The sequence below is a fragment of the Staurois parvus genome, unplaced genomic scaffold (genome assembly GCF_062004578.1).
Source record: "Staurois parvus isolate SC_StPar_1 unplaced genomic scaffold, SC_StPar_1.0 ptg000412l, whole genome shotgun sequence".
NCBI classification, from domain to species: domain Eukaryota; kingdom Metazoa; phylum Chordata; class Amphibia; order Anura; family Ranidae; genus Staurois; species Staurois parvus.
The window spans coordinates 164371-192239 of NW_028318208.1; the positions used below are offsets into that span (position 1 = coordinate 164371).

The following is a 27869-nucleotide window of genomic DNA, read 5'->3' on the forward strand; positions in this document are numbered from 1 at the left end:
AAGGTCAACAACCCCAAATATACAGCCAATGTCTTTAAGAACTATCTTCAGAAGTGATGGTTTGGCCCCCACAGAGCCTTGATCTCATCATCATGGAGTCTATCTGGGATTACATAAAGAGACAGAATTATCTGGGGCACCCTACAGAGACAGAATATCTGTGGTTAGTTTTCCAAGATGTTTGGAACAACCTGCCTGCCTTCAAAAACTGTGTGCAAGCGTAACTACAAAAAATGAAGAATTGATGCTGTTTTAATGGAAAGGCTGGTCACACCAAATATTTGTTTGATATAGATTTCTCTTCTGTTCATTTCCATTTTGTGAATTGATAAAAATAAACTATTAACATTTCTATTTCTGAAATCATTCTCCATTCACAGAATTTTTTTCACCCCTGCCTAAAACTTTTGCACAGTACTGTACGTACGTGTAATATTCAGTAGTGGTGTCATCTCCATCTAGAGCAGTGGTTCTCAACCTGTGGGTCGCGACCCCTTTGGGGGTCGAACGACCCTTTCACAGGGGTTGCCTAAGACCATCGGAAAACACATATTTCTGATGCGTAAAGAGCAGCTACTGTGTAGAAAGCAGCTGCTGTGTTGAAAGCAGCTACTCTGTTAAAAGCAGCTACTGTGTTGAAAGCAGCAGTATTGGAGGTAAAACGACACTTCATGAATTATAATTACTGGGTAAATAATGTTATGGTTGGGGGTCACCACAACATGAGGAACTATATTAAAGGGTCACGGCATTAGGAAGGTTGAGAATCACTGATCTAGAGCAAGGGTGTCAAACTGGTGGCCCTCCAGCTGTTCTGAAACTAGTCCCATCATGCCTCTGCCTTTGGGAGTCATGCTTGTCAATCTTGCAATGCTTCATGGGACTTGTAGTTTGGCAACAGCTGGAGGGCCGCCATTTTGGCACCTGTGATCTAGAGGATGCCTTGCACACTACTTGGTTCAATGTTATCCCACTGGAGTGTGTGCTGGAGAAACCTCCAGAAACCTGCAATGGGGCCCCCAAGGTTTCCAATGCCTAGGGAGTTTCTTTTGGCACTGTGCACACAGATGTACAGTATATAGACATCAACTATACCTAGCATAAAAAACTCAGAATTTTCCCGTGAGCTGCTGGGATGTACATCCTGTTGCTGAATGAACTGTGTTGCATTCAGGAAAATACACCATATGCTCCTGCAAGGGTTGATGCCGATGCAATGAAACATAGCGTTTATACGGGTACAGGGGCGTCCATCCATTCATTTCTGAGATATGCCGCACCTGCAGCTCTCCAGGCGCAAAAAAACTGAGTTTTAATGCCTAAATACTGTATGGCCGTGTGCTAAATCTGAGGACTTGGAATGACTTGACTTCTTTGTGGCATGGTTTAAGCCAGTTTCTGGAACTGTTTCTTGGGAATTGGCTAAATTTGTAACATGACACAGTTCCTGCAAATTTGTTGGCCACATTCATACCGTGAACCACCAGTTCCAACTCATCCCCAAGGACTCAAGCTGTGTATGCCAAATCCTGACCCTACCATCTGCAGGACATAGCAGAAAGTTGTATTTATAACTGATAAGTGTTTTCCTAATTTTTAAAACCCATCTTGTTTGAACCCACTCTTCCTCAGTGCCCCCAAAATGAAACAAAAAAAAACCCCATGTTATATCCATGGATGTGGTCATGTGAAGTCCTCTTCCACTTCCTTCTGCAGTGGGCGCTCCGGAGTAGTAGTGACCTAACTATTCACCCTATCTCTGGGGCTGTCCCCAGGAGACTCACGCCTCTTCCTATGTGAGCCCAGGGTGTCAAGGACCCACCCATCATCAAGTCGTCCTAGGCTCACAGAAGAATACTGCAAGCAACAATAGTTAGGTCATGAAAAAAAATCTTACTCAAGCTCAACTGCTGTATTCACCACATGGAGACAGGACTGAGGCGTCCACTCCATACAGCAAATATCCACATTACAAGAAGCCTGCAACTCAGAAAGCTTCTTAATGGAAATCTTTATTGGTTACATAAATACAGGATCCATAAAGCTGACGCGTTTCGGCTTCACAAAGGTATGCTATGAAGAAGGCTTTGTGAAGCCGAAACACGTCAGCTTTATGGATCCTGTATTTATGTAACCAATAAAGATTTCTATTAAGAAGCTTTCCGTAATGTGGATATTTGCTGTATGGAGTGGATGCCTCAGCCCTGTCTCTATGTGGTGAACAGAGCAGGTGAGCTTGGGTAAGATTTTTTGACCTAACTATTGTTCCTTGCAGCATTCTTCTGTGAGCCTAGGATGACTTGATGATGCATGCCTCCAGTGGGCGGGTCCTTGACACCCTGGGCTCACACAGGAAGAGGCGTGAGCCTCCTGGGGACAGCCCCAGAGATAGGATGAGTATTCCAGTGTATGTCTTCACAGAGCTGGGCAATGGATTTTATAATAAATATAAAGCAGGAACTGAATTTTAATTGACTATTTTTGGTCATTGTGACCCTTTTGCCTAATTTTTCCAATCTTAGCTGACAGAAGTGGATCCCTGCACGGATCTCTGATGCCATAGCCGCCACACTTCCAGGTTCAACACGTGCATTTGCAGATGCCATACTGCTTTACAGCAATATTAAACCCAAAAACAAAAATGTAATATACTGCAGCTTACTATTAAGTGTGGTGGTTGCATTAGTTTTTTTTCTCTTTCTCTTTTCACCTAGTGATCTGAGCAGTAACACACTTTTTGTATTAGAGTGCCCCTGGATGAAGGAGCCGAGGGGGTACCCTTGGATAGCAGCATTGTTAATCTGGTGGGTGGGGAGTTTTAGATGTACTAGCAGATTTAGATACACTAACAAATTGATGCCAAATTCCAGCTCATACTTTATACATAGTAACAGCAAACAGTTTTTTTTTCCTTTTAGGATAAACGTTTTGCATACAAAACTAAAAGCTGATCATTGTAAGTTCCCCTATCAATGGTAAATGGTTAGTCTCATCTCTGTAACTGCTACATCTGCAAGAGAGCTTGTTCTATTGAAAAAAAACAGACTTACTGGCCAGATCACCGGATGAACGTAAGGGAAATAAAACCTAAAAAAGAAAACTAATGCAGCCGACACATTTAAGAACTGGTAAGCGGCAACATAGTAAATGTTTGCTTTTAGGTATCTTTACCGGTGAGCAATGACAGATTGATCTCTGCTTACAATGACTACCAATGTAAGGGGGTATTTTCCCGATCACACGCAATGTAAGGGGTCACGTTTACACTTATCATCTGAGCAAGGGGGCATCTCTCCACTAACCACCAATGAAAAGAGGCCTTTCTTCACTGACCACTAATGTAGAAGGACACTACATTTGACATAGTTTTTGACTCATTTCTGGCCATTATTACTCACTTTCATGATTATTATTGATATATAAAGCAAAGGAGTGTTGCAAAATAGTCAGCCCTGGGTGTCAAATGTTCTAGGTAATCTATATTCCACTTACTGATCATGTTATTTACCAATAAATTGCAGACATTATCATTTCTAGCAGAGGTTCCCTGGGACCTGAAAGCTATTTTAACAGCTTCCTGACTTCCCTATAGCAGAACTACTGCTACAGGGTGGCAGGACTGTGCAAAATCACGTATGTATGTGTATATATATATATATACAGTATATATGTGTGATTTTGTATTTCTGGGTAGGGGGCACGCATGCACTGCCCTAACCTTGCTACCATTGGTGACTTCCGCTGTCGATCACTGGGTCCCGGCCGGAGATTCCCCGCCAGCACTCAGCGACCGCCGATGAACAGTAACAGAGGAGAGGTCTGTATGTAAACAATACAGATCTCTCCCCTGTCAGCTCCAGCATGCTGCTTTGTATTGCTCTGCATAGCAGAGAAATATAAAGCAGAGTATTTACACAGTGAAACACACACAGACTACACAGTAAAACAGCACACAGTTAACCCTTTGATCGCCCCAGATGTTAACCCCTTCCTGCTCAGTGCCATTAGTACAGTTAGAGAAACAGAAAAAAGGCGCACCGACCTAGTGCATTATCGTTTAAAATAATTTATTAAAGAAACAAAAATAGGTATCATACTCACAATGGACATAATAACACAGGCATGTCAAACTGAACAAGATGTATGATCCAAACAACATCTGAGTCCATACGATGGAACCCTGGATGACCAGCTGGCTAATGCGTTTCGAGGACACAACCTCTTCCTCAGAGCCTAGCGCAGGAGTAAAGTGTTTGTTGTGTTGGATTTGCCATTAGTACAGTGTCATTGCTTTTTCTCAGTATCAGTGCCGGTGGGGAATCTCCGGCCAGGACCCAGCGATCGACAGTTGAAGCCACCAACGGCAGCAAGGGTAGAGCAGTGTGCCCCTACCCAGAAATACAAAATCACGTATATATATATATGCGTGATTTTGCGCAGCCCTGCCGCGATCAAAGGGTTAACTGTGTGCTGTGTGTGCGCTGCACACTGCTTTGTATGGCTCTGCTATGCAGAGCCATACAGAGCAGTGTGCAGGGGCTGACAGGGAAGAGATCTGTGTTGTTTATACACAGGTCTCTCCGCTGTTCGAGATACTCGGCAATCATTGGGTGCTGGTGATTGAAAGCCAAGGCAAAATCACATACAGTATATATTCATGATTTCGCGCACCCGTGCCACCCTGTAGCAATATTTCTGCTATAGGGCGTCGCGGAAGTTGCGGAAGCGGTTGAAGTCATGGATATCGCATACCTTTCACAAATTATTGTTTGTTTAAAACAAATGAAAATCTTTCTGTGTCTGCATGCTCTCAAGATTCATTGCTTGGCTTTTTGCATGGACATGGAGGCATGCCTAATAAACTACTTAAAGTATGAACCCTTCCGTGCTGATGAATATAATAAATTGTGAGAAAATTATATTGCAAAACTGTGAACCAAATAACGCATTCTTCTACTAATAACCAGCAGCTATAAATATATATAAACCACTAAGTGCTATCACAAAATAATAATTACAGCGCTGATTCTGCACTGTGAGCTGGGGAGGATTGGAGTGGCTGGCGGTTCCTTTGTATATCTTTGCCAACACATCTACAATATATGATTGATTTTACCTCTTCATGCCTACGGGTAAAAGGAGGTGCCAATAATGATAACAGACTTCAATGCAAAATCATGTCCCATTTACTTCAATGCACAATCGCATCCCATTGCCTGCAATGCAAAATGCCCCCCCTATTGACTTCAATTCAAAATCACGTCCCATTTACTTCAATGCAAAATTGCGTCCCATTGCCTGCAATGCAAAATGCCCCCCCCCCCCCATTGACTTCAATTCAAAATCACATCCCATTTACTTCAATGCAAAATTGTGTCCCATTGCCTGCAATGCAAAATGCCCCCCCTATTGACTTCAATTCAAAATCACGTCTCATTTACTTCAATGCAAAATCGCACCCCGTTAACTGCAATGCAAAATCGCGTCCCATTGACTTCAGTGTAAAATTGTGTCCCATTGACTTCAGTGCAAAAACGTCCTGTATTGATTTCAATGCAAAAACACCTCTAGTTAAATTGTTACTAAACCCACAACAGTACAATCAGTCTGTATACGCAGTAAAGCATGCTTGTTATACTCACTGTGGAACCTCAGGGGTTAATCCTCTGCATTGTGTAAAAAGGCTGTTTGATCCTGTCTTCTCTGCCCCTCCTCTTGTTGAAATGACCACCTGATACAAACTAAAATCGTAGTCACATGCACATGCTCAGTTTAGTGTGTATTGCTAGAGAGGTTTTCTTTTTTTCTTATCTTTGGAGAGTGCATGTGGACAGCACAGGGCCAATCAGCACTGTCCAGAGGGTCAGGGGGTTTCACATCCTCCTAGAACAGAAAGAAAACTCCTCCTACAAGTTTTAACCAGTGCTCTGCTGAAGTCACAAGACTGTTATATATTGCTGATGGTGGATGCAGGGTCCCGGGTTTATATAGCAAATGCAGGCTCCTGGGTTACATAGCGAATGCAGAGTCCTGGGTTACGTAGCGAATGCAGGGTCCTGGGTTTATATAGTGAATGCAAGGTCCTGGGTTTATATAGCAAATGCAGGGTCCTGGGTTTATATAGTGAATGCAGGGTCCCGGGTTTATATAGTGAATGCAGGTTCCTGGGCTTATATAGTGAATGCAGGGTCCTGGGTTTATATAGTGAATGCAGGGTCTCGGGTTTATATAGTGAATGCAAGGTTTTCAGTTTATATAGTGAATGCAGGGTCCAGGGTTTATATAGTGAATGCAGGGTCCCAGGTTTATATAGTGAATGCAGGGTCCTGAGTTTATATAATGAATGCAGGGTCCTGGGTTTATATAATGAATGCAGGATCCTGGGTTTATATAGTGAATGCAGGGTCTTGGTTTTATATAGTGAATGCAGGGTCCTGGGTTTATATAGTGAATGCAGGGTCTTGGTTTTATATAGTGAATGCAGGGTCCAGGGTTTATATAGTGAATGCAGGGTCCCAGGTTTATATAGTGAATGCAGGGTCCCGGGTATATATAGTGAATGCAGGGTCCGGGGTTTATATAGTGAATGCAGGGTCCTGAGTTTATATAATGAATGCAGGGTCCTGGGTTTATATAATGAATGCAGGATCCTGGGTTTATATAGTGAATGCAGGGTCTTGGTTTTATATAGTGAATGCAGGGTCCTGGGTTTATATAGTGAATCCAGGATCCTGGGTTTACATAGTGAATGTAGGGTCCTGGGTTTATATAGTGAATCCAGGATCCTGGGTTTATATAGTGAATGCAGGGTCCTGGGTTTAGGTGTAAATAGCGAATCCAGGGTCCTGGGTTTATATAGTGAATGCAGGATCCGGGGTTTATATAGTGAATGCAGGATCCGGGGTTTATATAGTGAATGCAGGGGCCCGGGTTTATATAGTGAATGCAGGATCCGGGGTTTATATAGTGAATGCAGGATCCCGGGTTTATATAGTGAATGCAGGGGCCCGGGTTTATATAATGAATGCAGGGTCCTGGGTTTATATAGTGAATGCAGGGTCCTGGGTTTATATAGTGAATCCAGGGTCCCGGGTTTATATAGTGAATGCAGGGGCCCGGGTTTATATAATGAATGCAGGGTCCTGGGTTTATATAGTGAATGCAGGGTCCTGGGTTTATATAGTGAATGCAGGGTCCTGGGTTTATATAGTGAATGCAGGGTCCCGGGTTTATATAGTGAATGCAGGGTCCTGGGTTTAGTAACACTTTAATTTTTAAATTTATATACATATATCATTTTATTTTCTTTCCAATTTTTGTGTGATACATTCAATCAAAGTTATTTTACGTTACTGGATTGTATTTTTTAAATTCATATTTATTTAAATGCATTATATTAATTAAAAAGTCAAATATAATGCAATTATATATTTTTAAAAAACTGTCCATTCCGGCTTCGGATTTCAGCCAAGTACATCCTAAATGTTTGGTTTCGTTCCATAATTTTCATTTTTTGGTGCACCATTAACACTTAGTGCTCTGGACTAAGACCAGTACGCTCTATAGAGGGATATGCTTTGTTCCTATTTCATGTCTAAAGTTTACAACCACTTTAGATCTAGAACCTGTGAGAAGCACTGTCAGATCATACAGAAGGATGGACAGACATGACAATTTCATTTGCATTCAATCATCCTCGCTATTTGCAAACACTTTGTGGCATAATCTCTGTTATTTGGACATCATCTTCGCTTAGTGACACACACTCAGCCAGCTGAAGATTCTCTGACATTATGCAACAGCCAAGCTCTACAACTGACATTTCAGCAGTCGTCACAGGCGAGGAGAAGGCAGGCACTGCTCTGGAATGTGATGAGGGCAATTCTTATTATACATTGGATGGGTGTGTGCTGCTCCTCTGATCACTGAGCTGCCCAATCAGAAGGGGCATGCTGGCCCTTTAAGAAAGATTAAAAAAAAAAATATTTGTGTGTGCCTTCTCTCGGGTCTCATTCTCTCTGCATCAGTAGACTTCAGTTTTTTTTTTTTTTTGCATAATGAAAGTCTGAGTGGCATAGGAAGGAGCTGGAGGAGAGGAGTGCAATACCAAATGATAGAGGGAGGTGAGGACAGACAGGGTCAGGGGATGGGAGGCTGAGAGAGAACAGGGGGTGAAAGGCAGACAGGAGGCTGAGATTGGAGAAACTGTATGCAGGATGAACACAGAAGGATGCCTGCACATCAGGAGAGGCAATGGCAGAGAACTGGAGGAATAGGCAATAGACTTTTAGGACAGTGAGAAGCTCTAGGAGGTCTACAGTGACGTTTGGAGGTCAGGAGAAGCTTGCCCAAGAGGAACAAGGTGTCCTCCAGAAACATCTAAACTTTCCTGCTGATATGGGCGCTGGGACTCAGCCTGATTTCGGATTTCACCGGGAGCTCTTGACACCTGTCTTTGTCACGTCTGCCTAGGAGCATCCACCAGTCTAGACTGAAGCGTGCTCCGGAGGATGAGGTTGCCTCCTGCCTCTCAGTTTGGGATGATGCCCCTGAATGGATGGATGGATGGCTTCTGCACGGATTGAACTTGGAGGTAATTAGAAGGTGCCACCTGTCAGTGTCATTTTCATCTTTTACCTGGCTGAAGGACCTCACCTTGAGCTTGCCGTCCCATCCATCCACTTGGTGCCTACACGATGACCCAGGAACATGTGTTCAGCGGCAGTTGGGAACTTATTGCAGTGAAGGTCGTTTTATAGGGACTGTTGGTTGTGTTGGATCCGCACAAGGACACAGCGATCAGAAGAGGTTTGTGTAGCCTGAGATCCAGACCTTCATCCTGTCCATGCTTTTTTGAGGGGAGCACTGAGGCTGTTCCCTCACCTAGAATCTAGAGTTTGGGAGGCAGCTGACCACTCTAGGTACTCACTTAGATTTTAGAGGTTGGGAAGGAGCTGACCCTTCAGGACCACTCTAGATACTCACTTAGATTCTAGAGGTTGGGCAGGAGCTGGCCCTTCAGGACCACTCCAGGTCGTCACTTAGATTCTAGAGGTTGGGAAGGAGCTTCCCTTCAGGACCACTCTAGGTACTCACTTAGATTCTAGAGGTTGGGCAGGAGCTGGCCCTTCAGGACCACTCCAGGTCGTCACTTAGATTCTAGAGGTTGGGAAGGAGCTTGCCCTTCAGGACCACTCTAGGTACTCACTTAGATTCTAGAGGTTGGGAAGGAGCTGGCCCTTCAGGACCACTCTAGGTACTCACTTAGATTCTAGAGGTTGGGAAGGAGCTGGCCCTTCAGTACCACACTTAGATTCGAGAGGTTGAGAAGGAACTGGCCCTTCAGGAACACTCCAGGTCCTCATCTAGATTCTAGAGTTTGGGAGGCAGCTGACCACAGTAGGTACTCAGATTCTAGAGGTTGGGAAGGAGCTGGCCCTTCAGGACCACTCTAGGTCGTCACTTAGATTCTAGAGGTTGGGAAGGAGCTGGCCCTTCAGGCTCACTCTAGGTACTCACTTAGATTCTAGAGGTTGGGAAGGAGCTGGCCCTTCAGGACCACTGTAGGTCGTCACTTAGATTCTAGAGGCTGGGATGGAGCTGGCCCTTCAGGACCACTCCAGGTCATCACCTAGATTCTAGAGGTTAGGAAATAGCTGGCCCCTCAGGACCACTCCGGGTCTTCACATAGATTCCAGAGGTTGGGAAGGAGCTGTCCCTTCACAACTGGGTCCTGGTCTGATTCTAGGATCTAGGACGGACCTGTCCCTTAAGTATCACTCTTGGTCCTGGTCTGATTCTAGGATCAAGTTAGGAGCTGTTCCTTCAAAGCTACTGCGGGTCCTGATCGGATTCCCAGGATCTGGAAAGAAGCTGTCCCCTCAGCACCACTCCAGGTCCTCATCGGATTCCTAGGATCTAGGAAGGAGTTGTCCCTTCAGCACCACTCGGGGGTCCTGGTCGTATTCCTGGGATAAATAGCTGTCCCTTCAGCACCACTCCGGGGTCCTGGTCTCATTCCTGGGATAAATAGCTGTCCCTTCAGCACCACTCCGGGTCCTGATCGGATTCCTTCTATCTGCAAAGGAGCTGTCCCTTCAGCACCACTCCAGGTCTTGGTCTGATTGCCAGGAGCTGTCCGTTCAGCATCTCTCGGAGTCCTTCCTTAGTCCCAGTCCCCAGGTCAGAGCTGTTCCTTCAGCACCGCGCTGGGTTCCTTGGCTGTCCTCAGATGCAGAGGGGTAGCTGTCCCTCCAGCACACGTTGGGTCGTTAGGCAGGGCTCATAGACTGGATGGGGGCTGTACCAGGCTGGATTCTCAGCTGAGAACAAGAGCTGACCCTTCAGAGCAACACTGGGTGTTTAGCTGAGCTCAGTGGCTGGATATGATCTGCTCCTTCAGGACCACATTCTCACCCCCAGCAAGGAGAAGGCAAGCAGAATCTCTGCACGCAGCAATGTGGCATCTACTTTTAAGCACAAAAGGAATTTAAAGTCTGCTGACTTATATTGGCTGATTAGAAAGTGTATCAATTTGGATTCACTCCTTTTTTTTGTTTTTTTCAAGGCTTTCAAGCACTAGCCTGGAAAATTAAACAGACTTTGTCAAGGTCATGGAAAGTTTGGTTCAGGATACAATTTGGGAGAATCTTCATGTCTATCAAAACACCATATTGATCTGATACAGAAACATCCTAGACTAGGACTTTTTCCATTCTATACCTGTAGTATCTGTTGAGTCTTCTGCCATATTGTCAGTTACCAATCTAAAGAAAAAGAGGCCCAACTATCATGACCAAGTATGAGGATGTGTGACAGAGGTGTTCAGATGCTCATTACCACAGTGGGGGCCTTCGCAGCTTTCAGTCTGATGACCATCGCGGTGGGCACGGATTACTGGCTTTATTCCAGAGGGGTCTGCAAGGCTAAATCCACCAATGACAATGAAACCAGTAAGAAGAACGAAGAGGTGATGACCCATTCAGGATTATGGAGAACCTGCTGCCTTGAAGGTATGCTACCTGCTCTACAAACATCTGGCATCCTTGACCTATGAACCCTATAGGTTGATGCATAATTTGATGTATTGTTAAGTTTTCTTACAGAAAAACCTGGATTCATAGTATTCTTTTATGGTTAGGGCATGCTGTTACTTGTAGTCCTGCTGCAGGTTGTCTTTGTATGGCCAAATGTGTATCTCAGATGACAGCAAAAAAAAATAAGATTTAGAACATCTAATTTCAGTGTTCAGGCTTATTTAAGCAACCAGAATCCAATTTCCACTGGTGTGAGCTAAACCAGAATCTTATCAGTTGATTTGGTTACTGCTCATTTTACATTCCCATTCATTGCCTCGATTTAACCCTTGAGTGTTTATTGAGAACCAAGCCTGTTTGAGACATCTTCTGGCAGCTGTTGTGGGACTACAAGCACATAGAGAATCATCTAACAGGGCAGATCTAAATCAAAGGCTTCCTACCTATCCTTGTTAATGGAAAAGAAAAAAATCAGCCTTCAGACACCTTGTTTGTCTCTAACTGCAGAAGGACTACAAGTCCCAGCATATTCATACACACCATGTATGGTTTTTCTCTGGTTCCACTGTTGCTGGCTTGCAACCTAAGCCTGTTATAAAGGTTAATTTAGCTGGATTAGTAAACCCGTAGGTCTCCAGCTGTTGTGGAAGCCTAAGTATCAGCTTGTAATGCCAGTCCCAGGCTGGCAGTGGAAGTCCTGAGTCCTGACTTCTATTTCCACAAGAGTCGAATACCTACAGTTGCTTAATTTGTATTTCCATACTCCATTTCCTAAGTTCCACATATGTTTTAAAATACTCAAAATATGTATAATTCTTAGTGGAGGACTGCAGCTGTGGAAACTCAGTATCAGAGTTCTTGGATCTTGGACATGGAGTATCAATCATCTTGTTGCAGTAGGCTGACACTCAATGCCCCTGGTGCATTGTACATCATTTAAATATTTAAAAATCCGTTTAAAAATGGAGTGAGACTCCATTCAAAATAATCCCAGATGGCGAGAGATGCTGAGCTTGAATTATATTTGAATTATTTTATTCTTGCCATTTGAGTGTTTAGAGTAAATTAGAAGCAAGTGGATGACTGAACAGCGGACATTTAGATGAAATTTCACTTTTGGATAGAGAAGCCCTTCATGCTCCTGTCTGTTTTTTTTCATCCATTTAGTGCTGCAATATTATTCCTCTCATTGCTTCTTACCATTCCTTATCTCCAGATCTCATCTAGTTGTAGCTGAAGTCTGAGTTACACAATAACTAACTCTTGTTTCTATGTTGATTTTTTTTTTTCAATATGGGATACTTTCTAATATTAACTTGTGTGTGGGAGATACCTAGCAGAAAATTGCCAAGAAGTTCTGTCTAACTAAAAGGGTTACTGCTTCAGTATCAGCGTGTCCAGCTAGGCAGTGGTCAGTTGTGACATTTGTATTTCTTATGGAGGTTTTGTGCCTATATTAGATTTTTGAAATGACAACTGATAACTGTGATTAGATACTTCATATTACTCTTTTGTAGGGTGGTGCAGCCTAGGTTCTTTAAAAGTAGAGAAATGTCAAGTCCCAGGATACCCTGAGAGTCATTCTCCATCTGTGATGGAAACCAAAAGCCCGTCATAATCCAAACTATCCTAAATGTTATCCACTAGCTGTGGAGGAGGTACCAGCATTCTCTTTGAGACTATTCTTTATATCATTGCAGCAGCAACTTGTTACAGTGTACACAGCAAGCTGTATCTCCACCTGTGGAAAGGCTAAAAATCACAGAACAACCTGTGAACCTGGCACCTTACTTTGTTGCTGCATAGCTGGAAAGCTCTTTTTTCAGCTGTGGAGGGATGAGGGCCAGGCTTCCAAAACCACAGGAACCTTTAGCTCAAAATAGACCATGAAAGCCTGTCCTCCAGCTTTGGAGGAACTTCAATAAACAACATCCTCTATGAGCCTGTCTTATAGCCTTGTAGGAACTTCATTACCCTACATACCCTCTGAATCTGTCCTCCAGCTTTGGAGGAACTTCACTACCCCACTTGCCCTACAGACCTGTGATATGGCTTTGGAGGAACTTCATTACTGTACATACCCTATGATCCTGGCTTCCAGCTTTGGAGGAACCCCACTTACACTACAGACCTGTGCTATAGCTTTGGAGGAACTTCATTACTGTACATACCCTATGATCCTGGCTTCCAGCTTTGGAGGAACCCCACTTACACTACAGACCTGTGCTATAGCTTTGGAGGAACTTCATTTCCCAACATATCCTATGAACCTGTCCTCCAGCTTTGGAGGAACTTCTCTACCCCACTTTCCCTTTGGACCTGTGCTATAGCTTTGGAGGACCTTCATTATCCAACATACCCTATGAGCTTGGGCTCCATCTTTGGAGTAGCTACGTGTCCCTGCAGACCCTGGGAGCTTCTTCCCACCTGCAGAGGACCTTTAGGTCCCGGACCCAGAAAAGGGTGATCATGCAAGATACTATAGTCACAAATGATGGAATCAAAATAGCCATCACTACCAATGGCAAAGTTATTATTGAACTGTTCAGGGAGTTTACTAGACAGCAATAACAATCATTTCTGAACATCAGATGTGCTGGTTATTGCTAATACAGATTTTCCAAGATGCAGAAAATTTACTGTGTGAGCTGAAGCCAAAAGTTAATTTTTTTCTGCATGGAGTAGGGAATGAATCTTTTACCATTTATGTGCAGCATCTACGTGTCTACTTAACAACCCCTAGCTGTGATAAACTCTGGTGAAATACCTGCCCATCCAACCCTAGACATAGTATAGCAACAAGTCTACTGCTTTGGTGAAATTATGATTCCTAGCACTGTGCCCCGCAAAATGTCATAAACTGCAAGTCCTCTGATTTCCAAGCTGCTAGGATTCGAGCTGTGGAGAAACGTGTTCTGCTAGTCAGGCCACTAGATCCACAATCCGACAAGAAATACAAGCATCTCAAGATTTTTTTAGATTCTTGATCAATACTGACAGTAAAATGTCCTGGTAACATTCTAGCTGTTAGCTTTGTGACTTCAGTTTTCACTATGTCGGAATTCACTAGATTGATCATTTAGGTGCATGCCTAGGGGGCATATATTTGATGAACATTCTTGATATTTGATGATTCCCTTATAGCCACCAATTGTACCTTAGTATTATTTTCTAAATATTCCTTCCCTAAAATGGTTGACTCCTTAAGAAAATTCATCAGGTCCATTCACTGACTGGTAAACTGTAGATCCAAGGTGAACATCCACTTCTCACACATCACTGCACTCATCTATATTCATAATGGTATTTCCTAAACACATCTGTACACTAGAAAGTGCAATCAGCCCCCTAATAAATACCCGATGCAAGAAAATCAAATACAGGATAAGCCACGTATAAGACATATAGTTTTCACTAAAAGTCCATTAACCTAGCTCTGGCCCCAGATTTTTCACTGACATTGGGGTAAGCTGATTAAAGTCATCTACAGTATATAAAACACTATGGGGGTGACTTTTAATGGGTGGCCAGCTGGAAGGGTAGTATGTACATATGTGTGTATACAGCACCAAATTTCATCAAACAATGCAAAACGATATGAAGTCAAATATGATGAACGATAATGGAACTAAACAAACCCATTGCAACTGAATATATAATGGGTGCCCTACCCACATTCAGCTCTGAGTCAGGCAGGGCTGGGAAGGGTTAACAGGACGCTAAAACTACTTGTGTTGCTTAAGTCACAGATTCCCCTGTATTTAATCTTCTTTTCAGTGCACAGATTAATCAAGCTTTCTCCAATCTCCCTGTGTTTTGACTTCTGGATCCGTTCACCTTATACATACCAAATGAGATACAATGTAACTACAAAAGAGATATTGCTTTTCCATGTTCAGGACACAGTGCAGGATGTTTAATAGCAGAATTTAATGCTCACATGGGGAATAAATTGCAAGTAATACAGTTATACCGCCAAAATGAAAAAAAAATGACTGTTTTCATTTTTTTTACTTTTTTTGCGCAATAATCTTTTTTTTTTTGTACCGTTATTATCCCATCTACATTGGGAGAAAAAAGCTGCAACAGAATCACTTATCAAATTTTCAAAGATCCCAAAGACAAAAATGTATTTAAATTTTTGTAGACAGTAGATTGTGTTGTGAAAGTAGATTATTTTTTACATGCTACCTTTATTGTTACACTATAACATTTTAAAGGGTAGAAGTTTTTCATGTTGCAAAAGCAAATTTGTTGCAATCATAAAAAGTAAAAGAACTGCACATGTGTATCTAGCATAGAAACCTGGTCACATGATAATGTTTTCCATTTAAAAGTAAGTTATAATGCCCGCATGCCTGTCTAGATGCATGGGTGCATATGCATACGTCTGGATTCAGGACCCTGTGAATGATCACCCAGAAATATAAAACAGTGATACAATAGGACTTTCCCCTGCTCTGATCTTGCATGTGCTCATGTTGTCAATGTAGTGATGTGTGTGGACAGGTACTTTGTTTTCATGTTAGCTACCCCATCATTTCAAGAAAAGAAAGTCAGCTGTTCTTTCCATGTTGTTGATGATTAAACAGCTCTTCCTTGGCTTGCATACTAGCTCACCATAAATATCTGTTTCAATAGTTTTTATTGAAGAAGTCTGCAGGCAGGGCTGGTGCCAGCATAAGGCTGCTTAGGCAGCCACCTTAGGGCATCAGGATGGGGCGGTAAAACCCAAATCCCCAGCCAGTCTTCCGTTCCCTAATGCTGCGCCCTCTCTTCCACAGCATGGAAGTTTTAGTTTGTCTCACCTGCCAGCTGCCCACAGCAAGTAAGTAGGATGCCATCGGCTCCTCATCAAAAAAGTGTATGCCACATGAGGGTGGGGGACTGTATTGTGGAAGGGAGGGGAGGGGGTGATGGGAGGGGCAGTAAAATGCACCTTCACTCGTGTAGACAAAAATCCTTGCACCATCCACATCTACAAGCCTAAATAACAAACATTGAAGTTTGGAGGTTTAGTACAGTATAGAATGGAAGTTATTGGTGTATGCTGCACACATGTTGTCCAGTAGTACACTGGTGGCAATGGCACAAAGATAGTCATGAGAAATGAAACTTCTTCCTCCGAACTCACTCTGGTGTCTACATACCGATGATGACACTGTAATACAAGTTTATTATACAGGCAGCCACAGTATTGACCCTTGCCTAAGGACCACCCGTTCTAACATGTTTCACTCAATAAGGCTTAGTTATTCTCTACGATTAATTAATCCTTATTGGGCAAAATGCGTTAGCTGGTGGTCCTTAGGTGTGGACGTCTACTATGGCTGTCTGTGCAATAAACTTGACATTGATGTGCAGCAGCCTTTTTTTCTCTTCAGGAAATGGAAGTTTTATGGCCCCATCCACTCGTCCATGAGTACAAAGTGGAGTGGAAGGGTAAGGAGAATTGGTAGGTACCCCATTCTTGGAATATTTAGCCTAGAACAGTCTTTCTCAACCAAAGCTCAGTGGAACCCTAGCCACGGTATCTGTCCCCGCCTAAGGACCACCCCCTCTAATATGTTTTATCCAGTAGGGCTTAGTTATAAATTATCTACGACTAATCCTTATTGGGTAAAATGCATTAGAGGGTTGTCCTTAGGCAGGGACTACTACTATGGCTATTCATACAATAAACTTGGATTATAGTGATGTCATCGGTATGCAGCGACCTTTCTTTCTCTCCAGGGAATGGAAATTGTACGGTCCCATCTATTTGTCCATTAATACAAAGTGGAGTGAAAGGGAAAGGGCAATTGGTAGGTACCCCATTCTTGGGATATATAGCCTAGAGCAGCCTTTCTCAACCAAGGCTTCTTGGAACCCGAGGGTTATTTCAGGGGTTGCTAGGGGTTATTTGAGCAATGAACAATTTCAGCCTCTCAAATGAGTAATCACTATCAACAATGTTCTTTTTTAGCTATCTGTAAGAGGATGATTCTTCCCAATGACCACCAATGTAAGGAACATTCTTCCTACTGATCCTCACACTAATGTACAATGAGATGTACACTCACCGGCCACTTTATTAGGTAGACCTGTTCAATTTCTTGGTAACACAAATTGCCAAGAATCACATGGCAGCAACTCAATGCATTTAGGCATCTAGACATGGTGAAAACGACTTGCTGATGTTCAAACTGAGTATCAGAATGGGGAAGAAAGATGATTTAAGTGACTTGGCATGGTTGTTGGTGGCAGACGGGCTGGTCTGAGTATTTCAAAAACTGCTGATCAACTGGGATTTCACGCACAACCTTCTCCAGGGCAATTGAGACTCATCAGACCAGGCAACGTTTTTCCAATCTTCTAGTATCCAATTTTGGTCTGGCTGTGCGAATTGTAGCCTCCTTTTCCTGTTCTTAACTGACAGGAGCGGCACCCGGTGTGGTTTTCTGCTGCTGTAGCCCATCTGCTTCAAGGTTGGATGTGTTGTGTGTACAGAGATGGTATTCTGCATACCTTAGTTGTAATGAGTGGTTATTTGAGTTACTGCTGCCTTTTTATCATCTCTAACCAGCCTTCCCATTCTCCTCTGACCTCTGGCATCAACAAGGCATTTTCCTCCACACAACTGCAGCTCATTGGATATTTTCTCTTTTTTGGACCATTCTCTGTAAACCCTAGAGATGGTTGTACATGGAAATCCCAGTAGATCAGCAGTGTTTGAAATACTCAGACCAACCCGTCTGGCACCAACAACCATGCCACGTTAAAAGTCACTTAACCTCCCTAGCGTTATGATTATTTCAGATTTTTGGTGCAGAAAGCGGTACCATTTTTTTGCATTGAAATATGTATTTTTTGTATTGTAGGCCTGTAATTTAGGAATAACTCACTGAAATCTGTACGAACAAGAGTCTAGTAAACATCCCGGATATGATAAAACTTGAAACGCAAAATCATAAATTATAATTTAATAAATAATTATAAAAAATAATAATATAATTATAATACATTTAAATAAATAATATAATCAAACAAAAAACACTGAAATTTGAAATATAGCGCCAAGTTCGCACATCGCTGAGCAAAGTCGCAGAATCGTTTTCAGTGCTGATGACGAATTTCCCCCACGAATCATTATCACTCAATTCTGCAAGTGGTTCTGATTTACTATCGCTGTTCTCTAGCTGGTCTAAAACCGCTTTTGAAATAAAGGGACGCTTTTTGGACGCCATGGACTTTTCTAAGTTTCCAGGCAGAAAGAACAGTAAAAATGCAGACACCGGTTCTGGCGCCCATACGTCCCGACATCACAGAGACCGGAACACGGAAGCCGGATGCCGGCATCAGCCGGAGGAGATGGCCGGGGACACTGCAGGGGGGACATCGCAGGAGTGAAGGACAAGGTAAGCGCTGCAGGGACTCCCTATGCATGGTAAGCCCGAGTGTAGCTCGGGGTTACCGCTTTTGGAACTGAAACTTTACCCCGAGCTACACTCAGGAATACCGCCAGGGAGGTTAAATCCCCTTTCCTCCCCATTCTGGTGCTAGGTTTAAACTTCAGCAAGTCGTCTTCATCACATAAATGCATTGAGATGCTGCCTTGTGATTGGCTGTTTAGCAATTTGTGTTACCAAGCAACTGAACAGGTGTACCTAATAAAGTGGCCAGTGAGTGTAGATATAGTAATTATTAGCAGTGGTTACCTGAGCCCAGAGAGTTGTTTCAAGGGTTCCTCCATGTTAAAAGGTCCAGGAAGGCTTGTCTAAACAATGATATAAGATAGGGCATGCTCAAAAAAATACCTTGGCAATGTTATTCAAACCAGGGCAAATCTTGGAGTTGGAACCCCCTGTAATACCACCAATGGCATGGATAGATATTAAAACTGATTGAAGAGAAGTACATTTCAATGCTAGAATATAAACTGTTCTTTCAGTATCTTTATTGATTGAGCAAGCTCCTCGCTTTTAAATAATCCCCTGCTTTGTCATTTGACCATACATCTGTGCTTCCCAGATTGCATGGGCCTCTTTATCACAGATAAAAATGGCAGTGGTATAGATATTGGATTAAAGCCACTTTATCTTTCAGGCCTGTCAGGCAGAAGCTTGACAGATCAATACGACACACAACAATGTGGCATCTAGTGCAGATGACAGGGATATTGCAAGTCACCCCAGCCTTCCATGTCCTGAATTAAATGGTGGTTGGTGGTGTCTCATCTTTACATGGTCGAACAACTCCTTAGTGGCTTGTTATTCCTTCGTTACACTCATCAGAGGATATAGCACACAATGCAATGTTTGATACAGTACATAAAATCCTGCGTGTTATATAAGCAAAATACATCAGTATAGCAAGGAATCATCGTTACTGACAGCCTCCCTAGATCCTACTATATAACAGGTTTTAAACTGTATTTAATTTTTACGCTTATTACAGGGCCACTAAACATAAATTACAAGCTGCTTTATAGAGCAACTGAGAAATTCAATCTGTAGGCTGCCAAGGCAATCCTGGAAATTTGACCTGATTTACTAAAGTCCTAATCTTATTCAACAATGCAGCAAGGCTCCCTTGGGGCTATTGTATGTGGACATTGAACATACAATTGAAAGTGCATTTAATATTATTATTATACAGGATTTATATAGCATCAACAGTTTGCGCAGCACTTTACAATATAAGGGAGACAGTACAATTACAATACATTTCAGTACAGAAGGAATAGGAGGGCCCGGCTCGTGGAGCTTACAATCTAAAGGAAGGGGGAGGTGATACAAAAGGTGATAGCTGCGGGGGATGATCTGGCGGAGGTGATTCAAGTACAGTTCTTAGGTGGAGGTGGGGTAGGCTTCCCTGAAGAAGTGAGTTTTCAAAGATCGCCTAAAGACAGACAGGGTGGGGGCTGACCGGACATGCTGTGGTAGGGAATTCCAGAGGATGGGAGAGGCTCTGAAGAAGTCCTGGAGGCGAGCGTGGGAGGAGATGATGAGGGAGCTAGAGAGGAGGATATCATGGGAGGAGCGGAGTGGGCGATTTGGGCGGTATCTGTGGATGAGGTTGGTGATGTCGCTGGGGGCAGTGTTGTGGATGGCTTTTTAAGCTGTGGTTAGTATTTTGAATTTTTTTACGTTGGGTTAGTGGAAGTCAGTGGAGGGATTGGCAGAGAGGGGCAGCAGTCGCTGATCGGTTGGTAAGGTGTATGAGTCTAGCAGCAGCATTCATAATAGACTGAAGGGGGGATAGCCTGTGTAACAGTAGATCAGTGAGGAGGTAATTGCAGTAATCATGGCGGGATATAACCAAGGCGTGGATGAGTTGTTTTGTGGTGTCATTGGTCAGGAAGGGGCGGATTTTGGAAATGTTCCGGAGGTTGAGGCGGCAGGATTTAGCGTTTGCCATGTTTTTGTCTTGTCATTGCCATATGTCTTATTGACTTATATGGGGGGGGTTAAAAAAGAAACATAGTTACACAGTTAGTCTGGCTGAAAAAAGACAAAAGTCCATCCAGTTCAACCATTAAAAAAAAAAAAAAAGTTATCATCTTACTGTATACCCACAGAGGAAGGCAAAAAAAACCAGCAAAGCACGATCCAATTTGCTCCTGCTGGGAAAAAAATTCCTTCCTGATCCCCCGAGAGGCAATCAGATATTCCCTGGATCAACTTTACCTATAAATGTTATATCCAGTTATATTCTGTGTATCTATTGTTCACATTTTACTTGATGGACAATATTTTCATGACCATGAGAGCAGGGGGCATCCCTAGGGTTGGTGTCACCCGGTCCGATCCATTATGCTCCCCAATCCGCAGATCCGATTCATCTGGCGGGGATCATCGGCTTACAACCTGTACGGGATTAACTGATCTTGCAACACCGGTCTGGGGGGTGCAACGGGGACACACAGGGAGGGGAAGAGCCAGGCAGTGTGTGCACGACAGGGACAGCCCACCATCCTATACCCACAGTTGATCCAGAGGAAGTAAAAAAACCCCAGCAAACCATGATACAATTTGCTCCTGCATGGGGAAAAAATTCCTTCCTGATCCCCCGAGAGGCAATCGGATATTCCCTGGATCAACTTTACCTATAAATGTTATATCCAGTTATATTCTGTATCCAGACCTATTTTGAAGCAATCCACTGAGCTGGCCAGAACCAACTCTTGAGGGACTCTATTCCACATTTTCACAGCTCTCACTGACTTATCTCAAACTGACTGTAAAGGGATACTTGTATCTGCCCATTCGGTGTCTTCTGATAGCCCGCCATCTTCAGCAAGGTATACTTACTGATCCATGCTCCCTTGCCACCTCCCTGCTGCAGGAGTTCATCCCCCATGTCAAATGGTGTTAACACTTTCCAAGATTGATGGTGTCACTCCCCATTCACATGACGATTGGCTGCTCAGGCTTATGCACTTAGAGATAAAAAAGTTAATACGAGCGCTATCTGAGAAATGAGGTATAGCTGCTAGGACACCAAAAAGGCAACCAAATCGAACCTTCCAAATAACATACAAATATAAGGTGCAGCGCTAAGTGAAAGACATATAAATAATATACAATAAAAACCATAACTTATACGATAAAAACCATAAATTAAATAGTGGTAGATAAATCCGTATAAAGTGCAATGTCACATGTCCTCAATGGTGACTAGTAATGGATAAATTGTCCCAAGATGTATAGAGCCCACGTGAGGATCTAATGTGATCCTTGAATAGGTTGCTGGAGGACTTGAAGGTGGCAGATGATAAGAGGTGAAATAAATAGATTGCGCACTCACCAGAAGTGTGTAAATAATACGCCTTTGAGATATGCCTGTCTCACCAGGTATAAATCAGGTCATCTGCATCCTCGTAACGGTCAGGATCCTGTACACCTTCTGGTCACGTCTAGGATAGGGTGCTCAGATACGTATCACCTTCAGGGGTTCCCTATGGTGCAGGCTCTGCGGATGAAGGCTCTCAATAAAGAGAGCCCAATAAGGGACACCACATAGTGTGATACCGTAGGCTAGTTTATTGTCAAAACAGGTGTAAACAGGTACAAGCAATAGAAAAGATATCACTGACCACATAAGATTCAGGATGGCCACCAGCAGTGGTTAAACGTCCAGTAACTGTAACTCACTGACGCGTTTCGTGCTATGCACATCATCATAGGGTGCTGGGCTAAGTATTCCAGGCTATCCATATGTACTCTGCTAAACAAAAAAAAGTGCTTGCTGTCTACAAAGCTCAATAGCTCAGACTAAAATTTACACACTCTCTCTCCCCTCCCTGCCTGCCTACAGAAAGCTTGGTACTGAGCTCCAATCAAACAAAGAGAGTCTAAAAGCAAGCAGGTTCTGCTGTACTCTTATTATAGAAAATGCAACGTGATTCCAGAATTATGAGTGCACCCTGCATTAATTGTTTGTTTGCAAAACAAAGATTTTATATAAATAGTAACAATTATATTAATTTATAACATTTTAACATAAATAAGATAAAGCCTGCTTTCCCTTTAATTATCCTCAGGCACCCATGTATACTAGCTCTAGTTCTGTTTTTCTAAAATGAAATGTAGTGCACACACATGAGCGCACAAATTTACTATGCCCTAGTACACATGTCAGTATTTGGGTGAGAAGGGATTTTAGAATTGAATACAATTATTTTTATACTGTTTTTAACATTGCAGTTTTAATGTTTGGCATTCATTTTAATTAAAACATTAGCATTGACATCTCATGTGTCATTTATCAATCTACTATATTAAAAAATTACATTTATGATAATTACTGCAGCACTTAATGATGCTCAAAACCTGTTTTTAATTGTACACTTCTGAAACCTGCCAATTGTGTCATGTCACTTAAAGAGGACCTGTACTATAAAGGTCTGCCCAAAAAAAGGCAAGCAGAAAGCCAAAAAGACTAGTTTCTGTAGTTCCTGCTGGTAAGTAGTTACCAATATTGCCCATATGCTTTCTGCAGATTATTTTTTCCCCATTATCATGTTTTGTACTGTTTTCTGGGCAGAGTAGCCCATCTTGGTAGAGCCAGGGCTTGGTTCCTCATGTCAGAGCTGCTCCTGATGCCTGGTGAGGGAACAATCAAGAAGCAGCAGGTGAGCTGGAGGAAGCACAGATCCTAAGAATTAATGAATCAGAAGCAAGGGAATCAATGCACTGTAGGTCCTCAGGTACAGCTTGCTCTCCAGCAATCAGAACAATGAGCAGCACAGAAGTGATATCACCAAATTTGTCAGGAGTAGCAGTCAGGGGCAGAATTGCCTCAGATGATCTTGCGCTGCAGATATACAGAGACTCAAGGTACAGGAAGTTAACTGCTGCTTTTCAGGTGGAAATCAAGATGAAAGGTTGATTTTTTTTCAGGGCACTGCTTAGGTACAATCAAGGCTTTTTTCTCAGAGAATAAGTGCAGGTACCCCCCCCCCTTCCCCGTCACCCCTTGTCTACCTCTGAGCACCATCTTTGGTTCCACTCAGGGGCGTAAAGGCAAAAAAGGCATTTGCCTAGGGTGGCATTTTTCAGGGAGGCAGCACTGCCCCCCCTGGAAGAAGGGACACATGTGTTTTGGGGTTCAGGTGGGATCTGAGAGAGTCTGCAGGCTGTTTGACTCTTGTTCCTGGGGATGTCCAGAGCTGTGAAGGTGAGTGTCTCTCTCTCTCTCGCTGGGAGGGGAGTGGCCAGTGCATGGGGTGATGGCAATGGAAGGCTCTCTTCAGGGGTGTTGTTGGTCAATGTCAGGATCTCTCTGGGGGGGGGGGGGGTGAATTTTGTGTTGCCTAGGGCAGCACAAAGCCTAAATACTCCACTGGTTCCACTGTCTACCCACCTACCAGTAAGGCCCCTTTTAGAGAAAACAGAACCAAAAATCATTGTGTGGTGCTTAGTAATTTGTATGGAATTTGTTAATTATAACAAGAAAATCATTAAAATAGATCACAGGGACACAGATGACAAATAAAAACTGCAAGGAGATTTAACTATTTCCTATTCTATCCAAAATGGCAGGAAAACATTCTAGTTCAGATACACTATTCTAGATACAGCTCTTCAAAAACTGAGATGCAAGCTCATTGCTTCTTCCAGTCTCCGCAATAGAAGTCTATGTCAGCCTTTCTCAACCAGGGTGCCCAGGCACCCTGGGGTGCCCTGAGGTTTCTTCAGGGGTGCCTTGGCAAAATGTCTAAAATTTGCGTGGATACAAGCCAGCGGGTGGAACAAGTCTGCCTTTTAGTTACACAAAGCCACAGGTTTTCATTGTGCGCCATTACAACCTCCTAACCGCCGGCATCCTGACAACCAATGACATCACCAGTTGATAAGAAGGATGTCAGCTGCCTGCACACCATCCTTGTTTGACCCTCCCCCACCCCTCTCCATCAGTGCCGGGGTCACATTAGCTCAGTGATGGAGAAAAACTGAGGGAGAAGAGAAACATTGGAATACTAGTCAGTACCAGTGTGCAAAAGTGTATTTGCTTTGCAAGAATAAATCACCTCTAATGTTGGGTGTCCTACATGTGTGTTGCGTTATATGAGACTAGTAGAATCATTTTTCACAATTTAGAATGGGGTGCCCTTTTAAAATTATGGACAGTCTAGAAGCACCCTATTTTAGAATGGGGTGCCTCAAGACTGTCCATAATTTTAAAGGGTGTCTCGGGACTGTCCATAATTTTAAAGGGTGCCTCGGGACTATCCTTAATTTTAAAGGGTGCCTCTGGACTATCCTAAATTTTAAAGGGTGCCTTGACTGAAAAAAGGTTGAAAACACTGATCTATGTATCCATCATCGCGGCTACTAATTCTATTCAAATAAGTAGAATAATTATACTAGAACTCAGGGGCGGACTGACCATTTGGAAACTCGGGCACTGCCCGAGGGCCCAGGGTCAGTAGGGGGCCCCATGAGATGCCCCTGGTACCTTTTTCATAGGCTTTTGTGAGTTTGAGCAAGGACACAGGGGCCCCATGATCCCCTATTGCCCCGGAGGCCCCATGAGTTGTCAGTCCACCCCTGCTAGAACTATAAGTGATTCCCTTCTTCTGCACATTATCTGAAATTTCATATTAGGCAAATTTTGTCCTCAGCATTTGGCTGCAATAAGGAACCGGCGGGTACGATTAGCACAATACTATTTCTTCAGTCTCTCCGTTCTGCAGCTCTGGCAGTGTCATGTTGCACTCCATAATGAATAAACCATCATGAGAAAAAGTTTTATTGTTTTAGACCAGAAACCTCTGTAAATTATAACAAGCAAATCTTTTTTTTTTGTCTTTTGGACAGAGTGGAGAAGGATTAGATAAAAAACACAAACGTGGGAAAACTCCACTAATCGCAGCAAAACGGCGCTAAAGTCTAATGCAAAAAATGCTAAAAAAAGCTGAAAAACAAATATACGGAATATACCCAAGTGCGGTCGTGTACCGGTTCCGTTACAGTATGGCCAGCCTTAGGCACCCGCCAGCATCTGATCCAATCCTGTACGCTAAAAACAGATGGATTGGGATCCATCCCCCATCCGTCCGGCAGATCGGATGAAAGTCTGGCGGAAATGGACAGATGGTCCGTTTTCATCCAACCGCCCCATAGAAAACAGTGGGCTGTATCTGCAGCAGCAGAGCGGACACAGACCTGACATCCACTTGCTCAGCGGGGATCAGTGGTGGGATCCACTGACTGGTCCGCAACGTCTGAAAGGGGACTTACTCTGTCCAAAATGAAAAAGAAACACAAGTTATGCCTTTAGTCCTACTTTAATGCCAAACCATTTTTCTGGTGTAATAACAGTGATAAAATATTTATTTATTTCAGGTACTTATATAGCGCCATCAATTTACGTAGCGCTTTACATATATATTGTACATTCACATCAGTCCCTAACCCTCAAGGGGCGTACAATCTAAAATATAGGGTCAGTCCATGCCAGGATCACATTGGAAACATTCCCATGTGATTCCTGCATGGTGCGATTTTGCAGCCCATTCATTTGAATGGGCTGCAAATCACAATGGAATGCAGACAAGTAGCGCATGCCCTACTTTTAAAGACGTGCTGGGGTGCCATGCGGTTTGGTGCCCACAAACGCACTGCATTTGGGATCTGCTTTTGGGGTGCTGTTAACAACACATTGGCACCCGTATGCAGATCGCAAGGGCAGTGCATCTGAGCATGGTTGCGAGAAACACGCACAGAAGGCGTATTTCCTGCATTGTGTTCTGGTGTGAACCAGCCCTTAGGCACACTGAATATAAAATACATCTCAAAATACTTCAATTTTTCTTTTCTTTACAAAGTAGGGTGAACAAACACATTTTTTATTCGAATATTTTCAACACTCTTGAATATTTCTATAACAAGATACATGCCTAAAGGAAAGAAAGAAAAATGTCTATATTGTTGCCTATTGGAGAAAAACTGATAAAAGCTGTAGAGAGACAAACAGGATTGATGGATATCATACGCAAATTATATGGCAGATTAAAAATGAAAAAAAAAATCCTCAGTGAAGCCTTGATAAAGAATCCGCTGTGAAAAATGATGTTTGTGTCTACAGGGCAGAACAAAAAGTCTCGGGATGCCAGCCATCGTCTTTGGTGTTTAGATATGACATTATCAGTAAACTGGAGCAAAGAAAATATAATGACAGTGCTCTGTGCTCGCTTTTACTGTGCGGCAGAAAATCATCTATGAACAATTACGGAATTGCTTGTGATATTGCTTGTGATAACCAAGGAGTATATAGGCACAGGAAATACGGTGCCTTAAAGTGACCCTGTTGTTAGTGCTTTATTGCATAAAACTTGAAGACCGCCCTATAGCAGTTTTACTGCTACAGGGTGGTACTTCTGTGCAAAATCATGTATATAAAGGTGATTTTGCACTTCCGCCATAGGGGGCGCACACTGGCGGTGGCTCACTTCTGCTGTGAAAACTGACAGCGGAAACCAATCCACGAGTCCCGGTGAACCGATGTTCAACAAACAAGGCAGAGCTCTGTTCTGACAGGTGGGGAAGTAAAGGATTGTGTGTCCCTGCAAAGCTGGGAACATGATCCTTCACTTCCCCTAGTACAAGCACCACCTAGTGTACACCAAATAGTTAAAGCGGAGTTCCACTCACGCTGTCAAAAAATAAAAGTCAGGAGCTACAAAAACTGTAGCTGCTGACTTTTAAAAAATAGCCACTTACCTGTTCCTCGGTCCCGTGGTGTGTCCTCCATGAAACACGTTTCACTGGCCGTCCTGTATTCCAGGAGGCCAGCATCTTCAGTGTGGGCACCTGGCTGTGACTGCTTGCGGCTTCACAGCCGGGTACCCCCTGCACATGTGCGAGTAGCGCTGCGCTTCATGAATGGTCATATAGTCTTCTGGGACCTGTCACGTGTCCCAAAAGACTACAGGGAGGGAGGGGGTGGACACCTTCTGCTTCCGATCGTCTAAGCGATCGGACCAGAAGTGGAAGCGGGTACCTGTCACATTTGGGTACCTGCTCCCCCCCGCCCCCCAAAGGTGCCAATCCTTAATGGGGAGCGGGGGAGCAGTCCTTAAAGCGGAACTTCCCCTTTTGGGTGGGGCTCCACTTTAAGCACACATTTAACCCTTTGATAGCCCTAGATGTTAACCCCTTCCTAACCAGTGTCATTAGAACAGTGATCAGTGCATATTTTTAGCTCTGATCACTGTATTAGTGTCACTGGTTCCCACAAAGTGTTAGTTAGTGCAGTCCTGCTAAACGTCGGTGATCGTCGCCATTACTTGTATAAAAAAAAAGTTTTTAAATTCCACTATATGTCCCAAAGATATTAAGCAGAATA

At 43.3% G+C, this 27869-nt stretch overlaps 1 protein-coding gene across 1 annotated transcript in view; it reads left to right on the forward strand.

Moving 5' to 3' along the window:
• The first annotated feature begins 8056 nt into the window (after nt 1-8056).
• Nucleotides 8057-27869, forward strand: part of CACNG3 (calcium voltage-gated channel auxiliary subunit gamma 3) — a 159316-nt gene continuing 139503 nt past the window's right edge. The window contains exon 1 of the mRNA XM_089686777.1: nt 8057-11012. Within this exon, the coding sequence (XP_089542903.1) occupies nt 10802-11012 (211 nt within the window). The 5' untranslated portion in view covers nt 8057-10801. The remainder of the gene's footprint in view (nt 11013-27869) is intronic.